This window comes from Neovison vison, chromosome 1, assembly GCF_020171115.1.
Source record: "Neovison vison isolate M4711 chromosome 1, ASM_NN_V1, whole genome shotgun sequence".
NCBI lineage: Eukaryota > Metazoa > Chordata > Mammalia > Carnivora > Mustelidae > Neogale > Neogale vison.
Window position 1 is genome coordinate 128919187 of NC_058091.1, and position 15331 is coordinate 128934517.

The 15331-nt window shown below is 38.5% G+C and overlaps 1 protein-coding gene across 5 annotated transcripts in view; it reads left to right on the forward strand.

Moving 5' to 3' along the window:
* FARS2 (phenylalanyl-tRNA synthetase 2, mitochondrial) overlaps positions 1–15331 on the forward strand; it is a 526339-nt gene that overhangs the window by 312627 nt on the left and 198381 nt on the right. For all 5 annotated transcript variants that reach the window (XM_044258345.1, XM_044258328.1, XM_044258336.1 and 2 more), the window contains one exon: positions 10671–10831. In XM_044258345.1, coding sequence (XP_044114280.1) covers positions 10671–10831 — 161 coding nt within the window. The remainder of the gene's footprint in view (positions 1–10670; positions 10832–15331) is intronic.

The following is a 15331-nucleotide window of genomic DNA, read 5'->3' on the forward strand; positions in this document are numbered from 1 at the left end:
CTTACTGTCCTCTTTTCAGTTGCCATTTGCCTCTCCTCCTCCTCCTATTTTTTTTTCCTCTTCTTTTTAATTTTCCCACCTCTGGGCTCTCATCTCACATCATTTTGCTTCTATATATAGCTGACCTTCTTAGAATGATTTTCACCAAAAACAAAAACAATTTTTCCTGTGTCGGTTGCTCCATTCAGCATAAAGCTGTGTTAATGAGAATACTTAATTGCTTCTCATCCTGAATATTCTGTTTAATTGAGGATGTTTCTTTGTAGTCAGCCTTCTGCTTTAGGGACTCTGGTTTACTGGAACCCTTTAGTATTGGAATAGGGAAAAAATATACTGCCTTAAAACCCTGTCAGCCCTTGAGCACCTGGCAACAAATTACCGCCAAGGAGTGCCAAAGACTTGAAAATTAGACTTGCCTTGGCTGACAGTATCTCTAAGTGTCTAGTTATTTATGGCTCACTTTCTTCCATAAAGAATTGGAAGTACCATATAAAAGTATGTACAAGAGGATAAAATAAATAGTTGAGATAATCAGGACAAAGAGGAAATAAGGATAAGAAAATAAAACTGGGCCAAGAGTCACACGGAGAAATGTACCCTGAACACTTGTACAGTTGTAGAGGTGACCTGCAAGGTTGGCTCTAACCTTCCATGGGCCAGACTAAGGAGAACATTATGACCAATTATATAACTCATGGTATCGTTAAAGTGAAAAACAATCCAGTTGTTCAGGGGAGAGAAGCTTATTCCATCTTCTTAAATCTGAAATCAGTTTAGTCAATGACATCTCCTAGGGAAGACTATGTGATACGGTGATCAGCATCGTGGACAGAGACATCTGGTGTCTTACTAATGTCCTAGTAGGAAAGCACAGTGCAGGGCACAATTCAGAAGAAGCTGTTCTAGATGGGACCAAAACAAAGTGTGTGAAAGGCAAAATTTGGTACAACTCAGCAAACAGATGCCACATCCTTTCTTGCAAATCTCCACAGTAATTGATTGTCACAAGTAGGCTTCTCCATAAGAGAAATTGTGAGACTTGAGTGTGGCAAAAGGAAGCTTGAGGCCTGTTTCTGCTCCTGGCTTCTAACGAAGAGCTCATCCTTTACCAAGGTGGTTGGGATTCCAGGTGTTTGCTGTAATGGCTCCCTCACTGCTCTTAGCCTCGGGTCCTCCCATTAGAGTCAGTCTCCTATCTTCAGAAGAGGTTCTCCACTTGTCCCCACTGACAGTGAGGTGAAACTGATGCCCCTGAATCATGTACACTGTGGATTTTTGTAGATCATGATCTTAAACTCATGTATCGGTAACCTTTGAAATGTTTTCCTTAGGAATTTTTATGTAGTCAGTCATGTATCTACAAATAACGACAGTTTTACTTTTTTCTTTCCAATTGGTTAATCTGTTTTTTTTTGTTTTTGTTTTGCTCCCCCTTTCCGAATGGACATACTCTTGTCTTCAAGCAGGTCCTGAATGCAAAGTAACTGGTCTTTCACCGTTGAGTATTGTATTAGCTCTTGGGTTTTTTGTTTTGTTTTGTTTTTTCTGTTTTTAATTTTAATTTTTTATTTTTTTAAATTAACATGTTATGTGTTATTAGCCCCAGGGGTACAGGTCTGTGAATTTCCAGGTGTACACACTTCACAGTACTCACCATACCACATACCTTCCCCAATATCCATAACCCCACCACCCTCTCCCTACCCCTGCCCCAGCTACCCTCAGTTTGTTTTGTGAGATTAAGAGTCTCTTATGGTTTGTCTCCCTCCCGATCCCATCTTGTTTCATTTATTCCTTTCCTACCCCCCAAACCCCCCACATTGCCGCTGTTTCCTCATATCAGGGAGATTGTATGATAATTGACTTATTTCGCTAAGCATAATACCCTCTAGTTCCATCCATGTCATCGCAAATGGCAAGATTTCATTTCTTTTGATGGCTACATAGTATTCCATTGTGTATATATACCACATCTTCTTTATCCATTTATCTGTTGATGGACATCTAGGTTTTTTCCATAGTTTGGCTATTATGGACATTGCTGCTATAAACATTCAGGTGTGTGTGTCCCTTTGGATCACTACATTTGTATCATTAGGGTAAATACCCAGTAATGTGATTGCTGGGTCACAGGGTAGTCTATTTTCAACGTTTTGAGGAACCTCCATGCTGTTTTTCAGAGTGACTGCACCAGCTTGCATTCCCATCAACAGTGTAGGAATGTTCGCCTTTCTCTGCTTCTTCACTATCATCTGTCATTTCCTGACTTGTTAATTTTAGCCATTCTGACTGGTGTGAGGTGATATTTCACTGTGGTTTTGATTTGTATTTCCCTGATGCCAAGTGAAGTGGAGCACTTTTTCATGTATCTGTTGGCCATCTGGATGTCTTCTTTGCAGAAATGTCTGTTCATGTCCTCTGCCCATTTCTTGATTGGATTATTTGTTCTTTGGGTGTTGAGTTTAATAAGTTCTTTCTAGATTTTAAATACTAGCCCTTCATCTGATACGTCATTTGTGAATATCTTCTCCCATTCTGTCAGTTGTCTTTTGGTTTTGTTGACTGTTTCCTTTGCCGTGCAAAAGCTTTCGATCTTGTTGAAGTCCCAATAGTTCATTTTTGCCTTGCTTCCCTTGCCTTTGGCTATGTTTCTAGGAAGAAGTTGCTGCAGCTGAGGTCGAAGAGGTTGCTGTCTGTGTCCTCCTCAAGGATTTTGATGGATTCCTTTCTCACATTGAGGTCCTTCATCCATTTTGAGTCTATTTCCATGTGTGTTGTAAGGAAATGGTCCAGTTTCATTTTTCTGCATGTTGCTGTCCAATTTTCCCAACACCATTTGTTGAAGAGACTGTCTTTTTTCCATTGCACATTCTTTCCTGCTTTGTCAAAGATTAGTTGATAATAAAGTTGAGAGTCTATTTCTGGGCTTTCTGTTCTGTTCCATTGATCTATGTGTCTGTTTTTGCGCCAGTACCATACTGTCTTGATGATGACAGCTTTGTAATAGAGCTGAAAGTCTGGACTTGTGATGCCACCAACTTTGACTTTCTTTTTCAACATTCCTCTGGCTATTTGAAGTCTTTTCCAGTTCCATATAAATTTTAGGATTATTTGTTCCATCTCTTTGAAAAAAAATGATGGTATTTTGTTAGGGATTGCATTAAACATGTAGATTGCTTTAGGTAGCATAGACATTTTCACAATATTTGTTCTTCCAATCCATGTAGCTATTGGTTTTTTTATTGTGTTTTTTATCAGATTAAAGAAATGCCCGGTGTTCCTTATTTGCTGAGAATTTTTATAATGAATGGAACTTAGATATTTTCAACTGCTTTTCCTGCATCTACTGAATGATCATGTGTTTTCTTTTTTAATCTGCTTTTTTGATGAATTACATTGACTGATGTTCGTATGTTGAGCCAACCTTGCATTCCTAGGATAAATCCAGTCCTGACATCATGTCCTCTTCATGAATTCCTGGATGCAGTTTGTTAATATTTTGTTAAAGGTGATTTGTTTTCTCTGTTCATGATGCATATTGGTTTAAAGTTTTCTTTTCTTGGAATGTCTTTGGTTTTGGTATAAGGGTAATCCTGGCATGAAATTTCATTATTCTCTACTTTCTGGAAGAATTAGTATTATTTCTTTCTTCACATTGTGATAGAATTCATAGTAAAAGCCATCTGGTCCTCAGGTTTTCTTTGTGGGAAAGTTTTTCATTACATATTCAGTATTTTTAATTGATATAGGTTATATGTTCTTCTTAATGGGCTTTGGTAGATGAGGTGGGTGGGTTTTTTTTGTTTGTTTGTTTGTTTTGTTTTGTTTTTAGGAATTTGTCCATTTTGTATGGATTATTGAATAGTTGTTGAATTCACTTGTGTAAGGTTATTCATAATATTCCTTCTAGTCCCTCATTATCTTTTTAATGTCTCTAGGATCTATTTTTAGTGAGGTCCTATCCTTTGTTTCTGACATTGTTAATTTGTATCTTCTCTTTTTTTCTTTCTTTTTTTTTTCCTTATTAGTCTGGCTGGCAATTTATCAATCGTATTGATATTTTTTAAATAGCCTTTGGTATACATAAAGAGTGGACTATTAGTCATAAAAAAGAACAAGACCTGGCCATTTGTGGCAACATGGATGGACCCAGTGGTAAAATAAGTCAAATAGAGAGAGCTTTTATCTTTTTTATGACTAAGCAATGTTCCATTCCAAAGAACCACTGTTCTTTGTTCATTCATCTGTTGATGGACACTTGGGTTGCTTCCATATGTTGGCTGCTATAAATAATGCTATAATAAACATAGAGGTGCAGATATCTTTTTGAATTGTGTTTTCTTTTTTTTTTTTTTTTTTGGCGGGGGGGGGGGATTCCCAGTGGTGAAATTACTAGGTTGTATGGTATTTATATTTCTCATCTTTTGAGGAACCTCCATACTATACTGTTTCTCACAGTGGCTGCACCAATTTACATTCCCAGCAACAGTGCATGAGCCTTCTTTTTTTCCACATCCTTGCCAGCACTTGTTATTTGTCTTTTTGATTCCAGCAAATCCCACATGATTACATGTGGAATCTAGAAAACAAAACAAAGAAATAAACAGCAGAAACAGATCCATAAATACTGAGAACAGACTAATGGTTGCCAGCTGGAAAGGTAGTTAGAGGGTGGGCAAAACAGGTGACAAGGTGTGGGGGATGCAGGCTTCCAGTTATGGAAGAAGTCACAGGGTTAAAGACACAGCAAAGGGAATATAGTTGATGATAACTGCAATCATGTTGTATTGTGACAAATGGTAGCTTCACTTGTGGTGAGCATACCACCACATAATGGAGGTGTGGAATCATGATCTGTCCATCTGAAACTAATGTAACATTGTGTATCAACTGTGCATCAGTTTTAAAAAATTCTTTAAAACCAGCTTTTGTTGTCATCAGTTTTCACTATTGTTTTTCGGTTTATTTTGTCACTTAGGTTATCTTTATTTTTTCCTTGTTTTGCTTAGTTTGGTCTTAGTTTTCTTTTTCTAGTTTTGTAAGGGAGTAGATCAATGATTTGACACTTTTCTTCTCCTCTGACATATGCCTTTAATGCTATAGGTTTCGTTTGAATCATAGCTTTAGATGCATCCCGTACATTGTTATGTGTTGCATTTTAATTTGTATTCATTTCGGTGCATTTCCTAATTTTTCTTGTGAGTTTTTTCTTTGCATGTTGGGCTATTTAAAAGTATGTTGTTTAATTTCCCGATATTTGGGAGTTTTTCCAGATAGTTTTATACTGTTAACTTCTGATTTATTTTCACCTTGTGGATGGGTCATTCCCTGTAAGTATTTTGAGATTTGTGTTGGCAAAAGACCCATCTGCATTTGAAAAGACCATGAACTATGTTGTTGAGCAGTGTCATGTGCATAATTTTATATGTGACAAAATTAACAACCTGGGATGTAGTGGAAATTTTTTTGAAAGTTCTTCCAACTTTTTCAAACCAGTGCTTCTCAATCTGTCTGTAACACGCTGAATACTAGTTTTTCCCTTTGTCTTTATGATTGCCTTGATGCCAAGTGATAAACAGAGATGCTAGTTTTTAACTTACAATGAAGCATTTTCCCAGTGGACCTTGCACATCAAATCTTAAGGTTTCCTGAGAAGTCAAGTTCATATAGACTGAATGGGGATCTCTGGAACAATTTTAAGCTGCTTTTTGTGTTTTAGAAAGAGAATAAATGAAAAATAAAATTAAGAACAAATATGACTCATTCATTGTTCTACCCTTATACATGTCTAGTGGTGACAGTGTCCAAATTTATGTTTTAGAAAGAGAATTGGTGGCACTAGCACAGATGGAGCAAATAGGGAGACAGACGGTGACAACTTGGGTGTTTCTTGGAAGAGCCCAGGTGAGAGATGTTTATGGAAGGCGCAAATCTGTAGCGACAATAAGACTAGAAAGAAGGGATAGTTTTGAGAGAGGTTTTAAATATAGTTTAAACGTCTATATCTGAAATGAGGTAATGTTAGAGTTAAATTTCACTCCCAGGTTTCTGCCTTGAATAACTAGGTGGAATATGATCCCACTCATCGTAAAGTAGAAAAATCAGATGAAAAACAGTAGTTGGTTGGGAGGAGTATTATATAGCTTTGGCTTAGGACTGTTTGTTCTATATGTAGGATGAGCAATGCGATGTATAATGTGGGATGGCATGGCTTTAGGATGGATGTGATATTATGACATAATTGATACTCTGGCATATACAGGGTGCTAGAATATAGGGGACTCATCTTATTTTAAGCTCAATTCCTGATCTCTCCTAAGTGAAACCTTATCTAGTCTTTACTTGCATTTCTATAATGGGAAATGTTTATAATAAAAGGCAAACCCAGATGTTTTAACAATGTCTGGTTAGCCCTTGTTGAATAACAAACTACTTCAAAGTTAATGGCATAAGAGAGCCACCATTTTATTATTCTGTGATCACAAATTTGGACGGCACATAGTGGGCATGGTTTGGAAATGGTGTTAGAGAATGAAAGAGACCAATCCTGACTATAAAAGGTGGACATAGAAATCCATTTTTACTAATCATGATTATCCTGAAAGTTTAGCCCCAGTGTGACACAAGAGAAATACTTTGTTCTTATAACCTCTTAAAAATAAATGGAAAAGACATTGCTGTATTTTACCTAGTAACAAAAATCTCTGTTGTCTGAAATATTTCTTGTCACTCTTTGAGGAGGCACGTAGTGTGAAGTCTCCCCATCTCTCTCCTCCAGGTGCCCAGTTCTTTCCCACCCTCCCCCAGATTAAGAAACAAAAGAGAACAATGTCAGGCAGCTGCTGCTTTGAGTTTTTGAAATTTTTCAGAGATTCTTTATAACATGCCATTGTGTGGACATGGCCTAGTTTATTTAATCAGTTCCGTAGTGATGGACCTTGGGTTGTTTGCAGTCTTTTGCTTTTTTAAGCAATACCCCACCAAAGGCCTTACACATTCATAATTTCCCATAAGTAGGATGCATTCCGGTAGCTAGAAGAATAAGGTGGTATATGCATCTGTAATTTTGATAGCTACTGCTGTATTCTTCTCCTTAGGTCAGTGGGTTAAAAACCCAGTTGTGAATGGAATACTATGCAGCCATCAAAAGAAATGAAATCTTGCCATTTGCGATGATGTGGATGGAACTAGAGGGTATCATGCTTAGCGAAATAAGTCAAGCGGAGAAAGACAACTCTCATATGATGTCCCTGATATGAGGAAGTGGAGATGCAACATGGGGGGTTAAGGGGGTAGGAGAAGAATAAATGAAACAAGATGGGATTGGGAGGGAGACAAACCATAAGTGACTCTTAATCTCACAAAACAAACTGAGGGTTGCTGGGGGAGGGAGGTTGGGGGAAGGGGGGGTGGGGTTATGGACATTGGGGAGGGTATGTGCTATGGTGAGTGCTGTGAAGTGTGTAAACTTGGCGATTCACATACCTGTAACCTGGGGGATAAAAATATATTATATGTCTATTAAATAAATAAATAAATAAAAAGGGAAAAAAACCAGTTGTGAGCCTACCAGTTAACGCAGAGAGTGCTTGTGTTCCCTTGGCTTTGCTATCAAGTATGAGAACAGTTCTATTTATTTAGCTAATCTGATATGTAAAATATTTTTTTACTTTTTACTTTTTTTTTTGCATTTTTCTTAACTAAACTTTTTATTTGCTTAAAGGTAATTTTTCTTTCCATTTCTATGAATGTCTTCATAGTCTTCATCCATTTAAAAATTTAGATTGTTCGGACACCTGGGTGGCTCAGTCAGTGGAGCATTTGGCACTCCACGCTCAGTGTGGAGTCTGCTGGAGGTTCTCTCTCTCCCTCTTCCCCTCCCTCCACACCCTCTTGCTCTCAGATAAATAAATCTTTTTTTAAAAAATTAGATTGCTGCTTTTTTTCTTACCCACTTTTAGGGCTCTTTGTTATTCTTGGTTTTGCTTTAGAAAATGTTTTGGGGGATGGGGAACTAACTGGGGATAGGTGAAAGGAGCAAAAGCTAAGATACTAAAAAAAAAATACTAGATATTAAATAAAATCTTAATCTGTTGCTCATTCAGTTACAGCTCTTAGGCTCTAGGTGGTTGGTTATATCTAAAAAATTGATCATCGAATCTAAAAGATTAAGGAAATAGCCTAAGTCACAAGGCAGTATTAATATTCCTACCTATCTTTATTACTTTTTTATTGAGAAGACTGTACAAATTCCAGGAAAATGTTTTAAAGTTGTTTTTAAAACTGTTATCCATTATAATTCTTGAACATCACATTTTGTTTTTATTTTTTCACTGTATAATCCTCATTTGTACCTATATAGTAGTATCACAGTACATGGCCACAGTACAATCCTCATTGGTACCTAAATAGTAGTATCACAGGACATATTCATGTTATCATAGGTTTCTTCATAATTTCTTATAGTCTGTCACTTAATAAATATGTATCAGTATGGCTATGATTTTAAATGACTACATCAAAATGTCCTACAATTTTTAAGCCCTTCCCTAATTTGGGCCACTCAGGTTGTTTCCATGTCTTTGCTCTTATAAGTTGTACCACTGAGTATCTTCTTTCATTTATGTTTTTCTTTTGTTGAATTATTTTCTTAAGATAAGTTCCTGAATAGGGTTAAAAGAACAGAGTATGAACATTTTTAAGCATCTTGATATGTGTTGCCATGTTGTTTCCAAATTGTAAAAATATATGGTGTAATCAGCAGCGACGAGGACACTAAAACCACACAATGCAGACAGAATATGCTAGAACCGTACCACCAGGACTGTAATTTTCAAAAAAATCTTCTTTAAGTAGATATAAAAAGTCAATCATGGTTATATTAAATTTCATGTCTTTAGTCACCAACCATTTTTTAAGACCTCATGTATCAGTATGAATTATTCTAAAATATTTTGCCTCACACTTTAGCTGCTCTTTTAGGCACCTGATCACAGGGTCAGGGGCCGTGCACACTTTTTTGTGACCTCACTGTGTGGTTAAAAATCCCTCTCCCCTCCTCCTCACCACAGTGTTCATTCGTACTCAGGAACAGGTGCAAGCAGCCAGCCACTCTCTTTTCTTTCATATACACCTTCTCTCCCACTACTGAGCCATCCTGTCTCTCTGTATCATTTGCTTTTGTGATCTCATTTTGGCTATTTTAATTCATTCAGCTTTTAAACAAACCATTTGAAGAGGTTCATCTCCTGTGTGGCTTCAATTATATTTTTATCTTTGTAGGTAGGACACCAGGGCAGAAATGGATCTTCTCCTCTCTTACCTGCCTCAACCTCGAACCGTCTGTGTTTCGAGAAACTGCTCCTAACCATTGCATGCTGCACTGTCACCCTTTTTTTAGTAAAGACATTCCTTCAGTCTGGAATTTTCTTTTACTTCTCTCCACATTTTGGATGCATAGTCATTTTCTTTGGCTGGGTAACAAGTTAACCTCATACCAATGGATTAAAACAACATAAATTTATTATGTCACATTTCCTTGCATCAGAAGTCCAGGTGCTGGGTCCCCTGCTCTGGGTCTTCATAGGTGGGAACCAAGGTGTCAGAAAACTATGTCCTCTTCTGGAATTCAGGGTCCTCTTCTAAGCTCTTTCACGCTCTTGGGAGAATTTATTTCCTTGAGATTGTAAGAGTGGAGGTCCCATTTCTTGCTGATGGCCAAGTCCTCCCTCAGCTTCTAGAGGCCTCCCTCAGGGCTTAGCCGCATGGCCTTCTCATTTCTGTGAGCTGGTTTGCTCAGAGGGACCCGCATATAAAGTCACCTGATCATTCAGTTCTTGGGGCCACCCACACTCAGAGGGAGGGAATTACATAGGGCAGGCATGTTGGGAGTGAAATCTTGAGGCCGTTTGCAGCCTTCCCAGGATCCTACTCCCGCTTAGTGTCCAGCTGAAATTATATTTCAACTTTCTGTGAACTTTTTCATGAGCCCTTTCCGTAAGCTTTTTCTGGAGTATGAATTGCTCCCTTGCTTCTTCACACAGCACTTTGTGTTTGGTCTTACTCTGCTTCAATAAGCGAAATAAACCCTTCAAGTTCATGGCATTGCCGTAATGTAAACAACACAACTTGCCTTTGGAGTGAGTGGTACTAGATAAGTACCTTGGCTTGCTTGCTCTCTGTATTGTTGAGGCAACTCTTATTACGGGTGAGGGTTATTTTATATGAAATTGAGGGTTCTTTCTGAATATTAACAGTCCATTCTGGCATGTTTCAAACATACCTGCCCATCTAGTAACCCTTGTAGGGACAAGAGACGATCTTCTCTCTCTCCTCTGTAACCTGCACATAGTAGGGCAAATGTTCAAATCAGGGCAAGCAAGGATTACTCAGAGGCAGAAACCAGGGCTTTAAAGAGCCTGGAATATAATTCTAAGTGAAACAGTATGAGAGACAGCGTGATTCGGAGTGCTTCAATGTGGTAAATGACTGAGGAATGTGGGAAGCATGAGAAATGTAAGACGGGGACCCTCATGGAGGCCTCCACAGCCCCTCCCCAGTGCCTTGCCCCCAGTGGGCACTCATCCAGTAGTACTGGTTACACAGGTAGCATTCACCTGTGAAGTCTTTATATTTGCTCAATCCGTTTCGTTTTGTTTTCCTAATTGTAGCGGGTGCTCATGATCGGATCGGTTGGGCCTTTGGCCTAGGACTGGAAAGACTGGCCATGATCCTCTATGACATCCCTGACATCCGCCTCTTCTGGAGTGAGGATGAGCGTTTCCTGAAGCAGTTCCGTGTGTCAGATATCAACCAGCATGTGAAATTCCAGGTAAAGTGACTTGACGAATATAATAATATTAACAACAACAGTTTTTAAGAACTGAAGTGGTCATATGCTTGAAAAGGAACTTGTGGAATTTAAAAGTCATGTGTATTTGAAAAGAAGTTTTTTTAACAAGATTTTTTTATTTGGGAGAGAAAGCATGAGCAAGAGAGCGGGAGAGAACATGACCAGGGCAGAGGGATTGAGGGACAGGGAGAAGCAGATTCCCCTCTGAGCAGGGAGCCTGATATGGGACTCAATCCCAGGACCCTGGGATCATGACCCGAGCTGAAGGGAGACATTTAACTGACTGAAACCACCCAGGCATTCCTTGGAAATAAGTTTTAAATAGAGGTCCATAAAGGCACAGGAGTTCATAAACCATCAGAAATAACATGCAGAAAAATAAGAGATTTATCAAGCTTTTAGTCTGAGCAGAGAACTAACTTTGGGCTTTGTTAATTACCATTTTATTGTTATGAAATGGCCATCTCTGATAATACATTTCAAGTTTAGTTTTTCTGATACTAATGTAGACACATTGGCTTTCTTATGATTAGTATTTGCAGTGTGTTTTCCTTATTCATTTTCTTCTTTCTTTTTTTTTTTAAGATTTTATTTATTTATTTGAGAGGCAGAGATCACAAGTAGACAGAGAGGCAGGCAGAGAGAGAGGAAGGGAAGCAGGCTCTGCGCTGAGCAGAGAGCCCAATGCAGGGCTCGATCCCAGGACCCTGGGATCATGACCTGAGCTGAGGGCAGAGGCTTTAACCCACTGAGCCAACCAGGCACCCCCCCTTTATTTCATTTTCACTCTAGGTCCTTATATTATGTGTGCTTCTTGTAAACTGCCCAGAGTTGGGTCTTTATTTAAGCTCAGATTTAACTGGAGTGTTGACTACCTCTTACAGTTACTATAATTACATGGGAGATTCCTGGGCCTAATTCTGTCATTTTTTTATTTCTTCCCCACTTCCCCCTTCTCTTCTTTCTTCCTTCATATGGAAACTGAGGTTTTGAGTTTTTTGGTATGTTTGTTCTTTTATTCCATTTTATTATCCCTGTTACTGCTCAGTGTCACCATTTTGTATTTTTTAAGAGATTTATTTATTATTTTAGAGAGAGAGAGTGAGCACGAGTTCCCTGGACCCTGGATCATGACCTGAGCCGAAATTAAGAATCTGTAACTCAACCGACTGAGCCACCCTGGTGCCTCTCCATTTTGTATTGTTTAGTAGCTATTCTAGATTACAACATGCATAATTAATCCATCACCCTTACCATGGTGTCTGTTACACGTTACACAACTTCATGATACATTTAACATCCTTCAGTAGTGTAGTTTTCTTTACTCCTCTTGAACTTAATATTACTATTGTTATTTTATTTCTCCATGTATTATAACCCCACCGTATATCACTCTCTTGCCTCAGATGGCCAGTTGTCTATTTAAAGAGACTTGAAGCTATGTTGTTTTATATCTCCTTTGATATTTACCCCACTGGTCATCATTCCTTTCTGCTGATCTTGGTTTTTCTCTGTGATCATTTCCTTCGGTCTGGAGAACTTCCTTTAATATTTTCCTGTAATGTAGCATGAATGTTCGCAGTTTGCTTGCCTGGAAATGCCTTTGTTTCACCCTTAACTTTTAAGGGTATTTTCTACGAATACAGATATCTAGGTTGCCAGTTTGTGTATGCACATGTGTGTACGTGCAGACATGTGTGGATGTGTGTGTGCATGTACGGACGTGTAGGTGTGTATGTGATGTGTATGCGTATGTGTGTGTTTGTGTGAGTGAATGTGTGGATTCCATTCAGCTCTTGAAACATGTCATTTCATTGCCTTTGTCTTTGTACTACGGTTTTCAGTGGTTTGTATGATTTTCTAGTTTCCAGCTTGGGGTTTCACTGGGTTGGTTTAATGTCCTTCAACCACCCTTGAAACCCTCACCTACCATCTCTTCCAACAATTCTACTCTGTCCTTCCTTTTCTTTTCAGGCAGCAACGGCACGTATATCAGACCATTTGAAATTATGCCATACTACTCTGATTCTCACATTTTTTTTTTTTTTAGCTCAATGCTTTATTTTGGATAGTTTTTATTCTCTTATCTTTGGGTTTACTAACCTTTGCTGTTTTGTTCATTTAACCATTAAGCCCCGCCAATGAATTCATATTGTACTTAACAGTTCTACAATTTCTATCTGCTTCCTTTTTAGAGTTTTCATCAGTCTGGTGAATTCATCATCTTTTCACCCATTTTGTATATTTTCCCTTAAATTCTTTAACATCTTCGTAATAGTTATTTTTAAGTCTTGTCTGTCAATTCCGATCATTTTGTTATCTGTTGTTCTCCTTTTATTCTTTTTTCTTCTTTGTTATAGTCACATTTTTCCTGCTTTTCCACTGACCTCCCTTTTATATTGTGTATAAAAGAACAAAGCAGCCGAATCAGGTAGTATCTGTCCTCACAAAGCCTTGTCCTTTCCCCTGTCAGGTAGCTAAGGTGACTAGATGAGATCTCTTTGTTCTAATTGGGGGTCAAACTGGATTCTGGATTTCACCTGTGATTTCCCGTTGATGGTAAGATCTGGCGTCGCAGCAGAGTTTAGGATGTGTGCATGTGAGATTCCGTCTCTCTCCTTCCCACCCATTTGCAAGCTTCTTCACCCAGCAGGGCTTGTTTGCCAAGCGAAAGTATGATGAAGGGACACTGGCTGGCCATGGGGGCTTGCTGTGGGGGCTCGCCGTTCTCCACCTCCCAGTCCGCCATACTGGTCAGTCTCCTTGTAGCAGCCAAGTTTCTTCACCAAGACCAGGCTAGCTCTTCCAGCTACTCATGCCTGGGACAGGATGTGTGTGTGTGTGTGTGTGTGTGTGGTGGTGTGGGGGGGGTGGTTTGAAAGCACCCATCAATGCTTGTCTGCCCCAGAAAGGCTCATCTCCCTCTGGAATTCCGCTCAATTAGACTTGTATCCAGATCTCCTCAATGTCTTGTACAACAAGATTACTAAATTTATTGTGTCTCATCATTACCATGGGACCAATGGTTTTCTGTGACATTTTGCATCCTAACCAAAAGTGGAAAAATCTCTTACAGCTTATTCACATTTTTAGTTTCACCTTTGGTGGCCTTTAAAAAAAAAATCCCCCCCCACTTTTTTTTTTAGGTAAGCTGTTTATTTTTGTTCTAGCACCAGGTCCTTCTAGATTAATTTAGAATAAAACTCCCTCTAAATGATCAAATGTAAAAACCCGACTAAGGATGTAAGTTTTTCTCATTCACCTTTTCATTTCTTCAGTCATTTATTTATTTGGCAAACGTTGATGGAACACCAACCAGCATTGTACAGAGCAGGGCACTCAGTGCTGGTGGGACACTCACAGATGACTAACACAGTCGCTGCCAAGTCAGTGGCTTAAGTCCAGTCTTAAGTGCACTGTAACTGTCACCTCTTGGGAGACACAAAGATACCCAGGGAGAGACATGTCATTTTTTGTCATTTCTTCTGCCTTCCAATTTCAAAATCCGTGCACGCATACTTGCACTATAAAGTAATTTAAATTTCTGTGTTTGTGTAATAAACTTAAGAACTTCTGATGGGGAAGTTAGGATTTGATTGCTGAAAAAATACCTGTCCATAAAATACATTGTAAAGGATAGATCACAGAGAGCAGTTTCCTAATTATTCTCCTATAATTAGTATTTATTGGTTAGATCTGCGTTAGTTCCCTACTGTTGGCATAGCAAGTTACCACAAACCTAGAGGCTTACAACAACATCCATTCTTATTTCATAGTTCCAGAAGTCAGCACTGTAAAATCAGTCTGACTGGGCTTAAGCAAAGGTGTAAGTGGGCCTGATTCCTTCCAGTGACTCAAGGGGAGAATCCATTTCCTTGCCTGTGAGAGCTTGTAGGGCTGTTCTCGTTCTCGGATCATGGCTTCCCCTCACGCTGCCTTTCCCCCTCTCCTTCCCTCTGTGGTCATGTCTCCTTCTCTGAAGTTTTGTCTTCTTCTTACAAGAAAAGGACTCTTGTGATTACATGAACCCACCGAAATATTCAAGATGATCTCCACATCCTGAGATCCTTTCTTAATCACATGTGAAAAAATTCTTTCTGAGTGGAAGGGAACCTGTTCATGGCTTCCAGGCTTTAGGACGTGGGCATCTTTGGGGGGCCATTATTCAGCTTAACACATAGACCTTTACCTATTCCATTTTCATCATGGCAGGTATTAGAGAGCAGATTTTGTGGTTAAATATAAGTAATGTAGACAGTTCTAGAGTGTTAGCATTTTTACCTCTTCATATGGAGTGGTCATATATATGTATGTGTGTGTGTATATATATATATATATATATCCATGACCACTTTATTTATATATATATAATATATACATTTATTTATATAGATATATAAATATTATATATATGCAATATATTATATATAGATTTCTATATATTATATATAATTTATATAATTTATATACTATATATTA